This window comes from Benincasa hispida, chromosome 10 (assembly GCF_009727055.1).
Source record: "Benincasa hispida cultivar B227 chromosome 10, ASM972705v1, whole genome shotgun sequence".
In the NCBI taxonomy this organism is placed as follows: domain Eukaryota; kingdom Viridiplantae; phylum Streptophyta; class Magnoliopsida; order Cucurbitales; family Cucurbitaceae; genus Benincasa; species Benincasa hispida.
This window is the reverse complement of record NC_052358.1, coordinates 14,902,354-14,907,274: the sequence shown is the minus strand read 5'-3', so window position 1 is coordinate 14,907,274 and position 4,921 is coordinate 14,902,354. Positions and strand designations below refer to the sequence as shown.

Below are 4,921 nucleotides of genomic sequence, written 5' to 3'. Positions count from 1 at the left end.
CCTAGCCGACTCCTTCGTTGCACGTCCGCCGCTCTCAGCCCCACCAGATTCGAGCCGCCGATGTCCTCCTCTGCCCAGATCCAAGTCGATCTCCTCTGCCGCCCACCGCGTCGCTACCGGCTGCTTCCAGCGCCGTCAGCCCTGTTCGTCGCCAAGACCCGCCTACACCACTAGACTTGTGTTTTGAGTAAGCGATTGATTATTTTTGGGCAAGATTTTGGTTGATCTAGTTTGATTACCCATTTGGATTTTGGGTTAAGAATTTTTTATCTCTATATTTGGAATCCAGATCCAAGATTGGAGTACTTCGGAGTGCGCAGCGTGCTGTTTAACGGATTCGAGTTTGTTGGGAAGTATTTTTGGTAAGCGTTGTGACCCTTGTTGTTGATTGTTAGGCACCTTTTGGTTGTTGGACTGATGGAGAGTTTGGTTTTAGTTTCTCGAAGGTTCCAAGTCATCGTCCTTTGGGTTCTAAAATCTGCTAAGAGGAAATTTTGAGTCGAAATCTCGCGAGTGTTAGTTGATCAAGTTTCGTTGGCTAAGTTCATTGGTGATCCCTAAATTTAATTTGTATGTATGGATCTTGGTTCCAAGAATTTAAAATTTGTGTTGGGGACTTAGTTCAGGGGTTTTTGGTTGGAGATCATTAGCTTGGATTAAAAAAATTGGAATTTAATTTCGAGGTAAGTAATCTTACTATTGGAACTGCCCACGGGCCAGGCTTTAGTTGTATGCTAGCATGATAAGTGTATGATATGGTAAATGTTAGCATGTTGATTGACAATATGACCTGAATCAAAGTACGTTCTGGCACGAATTCTGATTTGTTTACATACACACCTAAGTACTTGATCATTAGTATGTGATAGTATGTATTTCCATATGTCAATGTATGATTTGCTAGTGTTGAGGCATACTTGCATGTTGTGGATTTATGATGTAAGTTAAGTTATACATGGATGATGTATAATAGGTTATTAAAAAATATGTGTATGTGATGAAGCCATGGTACCAAGAATTTTTATGTATGTTTTATAATTGTACAATGTTGAATCTTAGGACGTTACTGTGTGAATATCCTCATTGATTAGTTAGATGCTCACCAGTTTGTGTTTCCTTCGGGATTCACCAGTTTGTGTTTCCTTCGGGATTCACCAGTTTTGTGTTTCCTTCGGGATTCACCAGTTTGTGTTTCCTTCGGGATTCACTAGTTTGTGTTTCCTTCGGGATTCACTAATTTTGTGTTTCCTTCAAGATTCACCAGTTTTGTGTTTCTTCCGGGATTCACCAATTTTGTGTTTCCTTCGAGATTCACCAGTTTTGTGGGCATATTTAACTACAATAGGATAGGACTCAGTCTCTTGTCTGTTTCATGTGTTTATGTGCCATATGCAAGTATCTAAAGGACATAGATGCCTAGCCTGACCCCGGTGGTGGGGCTACTTACTGAGTATTTCATACTCATTCTTTCTTATGTTGATGTTTCAAGTAAGTGTAGAGATGCACCGGCAATGGCGCAGCGGAATTCGTGATCGTGTTACTGGGACTAATTTTTTTACGCTTCCGCATCATGAGATTTAGAGTTATTTTCATGTTCCTCGTAATGTTTAGTTTTGATGTTTGAAACTTATTATTAAGAATTGTTTTTCATACGTATTTATTAACCTTTATGATTTATGGGTACCCTATTATTGTTTTTAACAATTGCATTTAATAAATGTCATTTGAACTTCTCTTGTTTTAATTAGCATTTATTTCAAATAACTAAGCGTCGTTTTAAATTCTTTGCATGAATTTATTTTAGTAACGACCTTACCTAAGTCCTAGGGGGTCGGGTCGTTACAAAAAAGATAGGGCCCTTTGTTCAAGTCCCGGATACACCACTTAAGAGAACACTCATCTACTTACCCTGAAGTCGGGAATGAGCGAAATCAATATTGTATGATTATGTTTCCAGCTAGCCACTTGGTTTTATCCCTAAAATGATAGGCTTATTGAGTCGGCAAACTGACCACTCTCACCCATACAAATCAAAGGACAATCTCTTGTGAACATGAGTTCATAATATACTCAGGAGTAAGACTAAGTTGCCTAGGTCACCCTATTGAAATATAAACCTAACTAGTCAACGAAGTTATATCTAGTGGTTACTATTTCGCAGTCCGGTCTTGTGCAAACTCATTGCACAGGATAACCCACTCGCGTGTCTCCTACACGAATGCATTGAATCACTGTGTTTGTATTAAATACAAAATGGATCATATCCATAGTGTTACTAGGATAAGGTATCCAACCTTATTCCTATACTATAGACCCTTTAGGTTGTATCTCGAACATTGATCCCTATATGTCTCTACATACAGTTCAAGATTCAGAAGACAACCTAGGATATTAGTTTATTGGATTTTAGGGTTAATAAGACGAAATTTAATAAAACATCAATAACACTTATTAGTAAAAACATTAATAACTATTTATTAATTACATTCACTATCTACGAGTTTTAAAGCATAAAGCTAAACGATCGCACGATATAAACCTAAACGATCACATGATAAATATCTAAATGATGGCTTAGTATTCTCTATTCGATCGCTTAATAATCTCTATCCGGTCACTTAGTAATATCTAAACACTTGCTTAATATTCTCTATCCGATCGTTTAGTATTCTCTCAATGATCGATTACAAATGAATACGTGATTAACCCTAAGATAGTCAAACCTTGAATATCAACATGCATTCTTCAAGGAAAAGAGTCCCATACCTTTCAGATCACGACGATGGTGGCAAGTGCGTAGAGACGATCGACGAGAAACCTGCGACGAGTGCTTAACTGAAGTTTGGAGAGAAAGCGGAAGCAAATTGGAGAGAAAAATCTTCGAAGATAAATGCTTTGAGAAGGAAATGAAGGAAATGTAGGGACCTATCGTTGTAAAGTATTCGTAAAGGCACATGGATACCAAATGATCAAAATGCCTTTCAAAATTCAGGGTAATTTTGAAATTTCGCTGGAACAAAAAGATCAGCGGTAGAAATATCTTTAAAAAGAGGTCATTGGTAAAAAAAAAAAAATAGATTTTTGAGTCATTTTGTGAAATTTTCGACACGATTTAGGGGTTGGGATTCGTGCGGCACAAATGAGGGGACTAAAGAAGTCTCTAAATTAGGACGGAATAAATCAAAACAATATATATTATATCGCTTTTAATTGAAATTTAATATTTTTCTTGATATTTAAAACTAAAATTCTAAATAAGTCAAATTTTTTCTTGATATGTAAATAGTGTCGAGTACAATTTTATTAAACCTAACATTTTTAAAATATAAAGTACTAGTTAAGAGAAAAAAAGTACAAAAATTTTCGTACAATTTTCGTAAAATCTCCACATTTGTAACACCTTTCTTGATGTTTTTTCCTAGAAATATCATTACTTGACATTTTATTTTTTTTAAAAAAACATAAACGTAATTAAAAATTGTAAACGTCAAATAATACATATTTTATAGTTATATTAGTTTATTTAAAAATAATAATAAAAAATAAAAATACCTGTTATAAATTGTAACGTGAAGAAGGAGAATAATAGAAACAAAGACGTTATTTAATACTTGTATGCATGTTAAAGAGCTAAATATATTTATTTATTTAACTATTTATCGTTTTCATACGTATTTATGAAAAAAATTTGATTTTGAAATTTGATAGATTTGGTAAGATTTTATCGTTTAAATTAGAGTTCTTATTTGGTCACTTTTTATAATACTTATTTCAAACAAAAACACTCGACATATTTTTTTCAAATGTGTTTTCATACATAAGCTTATTTAATTTACTATACATTAGTATTTATATTTATTATCAAATTATTATAAAAGAAGACTATACACTATGCACCTATAGTTAAAATTGATCGTCGCAATGGTCGTCGAAGGCAAAGCTGGTAAATTGAACGTCAAAAGTAATTTTTAGTACCAAAAATGATTGTTAAAGTTAATCAACAAAAATCCATCCATAAACTGAACTTGAAATAACAGATTTATTCATATTTGTTAATATTCAACTTCAGGAGGTTGAAGAACAACACTGATCAATTCAGTTCTGTTTTGGATGATTCACATGGCTACCTATCCGTACCACCATTCCATCAATATCCCGTACATAACCTACCTTCTGGTTCCACTCTTTCGCCTCCGGCCGCACCGCCGCCGCACCATTCTCCACCGCCCTCTGTTCACCACAGCAAATTCGATCAAAATTCTCTCAGATCCCTAAATTTCAACCTCAATTAACATACATGAATCGCAATGTGGTTCCAATTTTACCTGATACGCTGCATCCACATCGGTATAATCGATGCAAATCTCGATAGGGTTCCGTTCGCGATTGGAGGATGGGGTTTGAACTACGCCGGTGAGATCTTCTGTTTCGTGCTGGTGTATTGGTGTGAATGCGATTGTAGTTTCTCCGCTTACAAGCTCTCCCCACCTGTAACGAAAATGATCCGATTTTGTTCTCATGGATTTTGATCGATTGTTGCAGCGATTGGATTTTGGATTTAGGTTTTTGATTACCTGTTGGAATCGTCGAGGCGGCGGACGGTAAAACCGAAGGCTTTGGTGTAGAAATCGACGGATTTAGCGACGTCCTTGACGTAGAGAACTGTGTATGCGAAGGTTGGTTTGAGATTGGACGCCATTTTTATGGATTGAGGAAGCACAGAGTTGTTGAGAGCTTGAGGATGAAGAAGATGAATAATATGAAGATGAGTATGAATAATATGAAAATCGCACACGTGGAGACCAATGTGGATTGTGGAAATGTACACGTGGAGCTCTTGCATGTTGTTTGTCCACTGAATGGTGCCACGTGCATACTGAGATTTTCCCCTTTTTTTTAATACTTTATTTGTTTTCTAATA

General features: G+C 35.8%; 1 protein-coding gene across 1 annotated transcript; it reads right to left on the bottom strand.

Moving 5' to 3' along the window:
* Positions 1-4,095: 4,095 nt before the first annotated feature.
* LOC120087648 lies at positions 4,096-4,699 on the bottom strand. The gene is made up of 3 exons (XM_039044490.1): positions 4,575-4,699; positions 4,326-4,488; positions 4,096-4,230 (listed from the first exon to the last, which is right to left on the bottom strand). The coding sequence occupies exons 1-3, from the start codon at positions 4,697-4,699 to the stop codon at positions 4,096-4,098; spliced, it is 423 nt and encodes a 140-aa protein (XP_038900418.1).
* Between the last annotated feature and the right edge of the window lie 222 nt (positions 4,700-4,921).

Excerpts from the sequence above, each read along its gene's own strand:
- LOC120087648 (XM_039044490.1), bottom strand. The coding sequence starts at position 4,699 with ATGGCGTCCAATCTCAAACCAACCTTCGCATACACAGTTCTCTACGTC. Across the intron at positions 4,489-4,574 it reads CGCCTCGACGATTCCAACAG|GTGGGGAGAGCTTGTAAGCG; the intron begins GTAATCAAAAAC and ends TTTTCGTTACAG. Across the intron at positions 4,231-4,325 it reads ATGTGGATGCAGCGTATCAG|AGGGCGGTGGAGAATGGTGC; the intron begins GTAAAATTGGAA and ends TGTGGTGAACAG.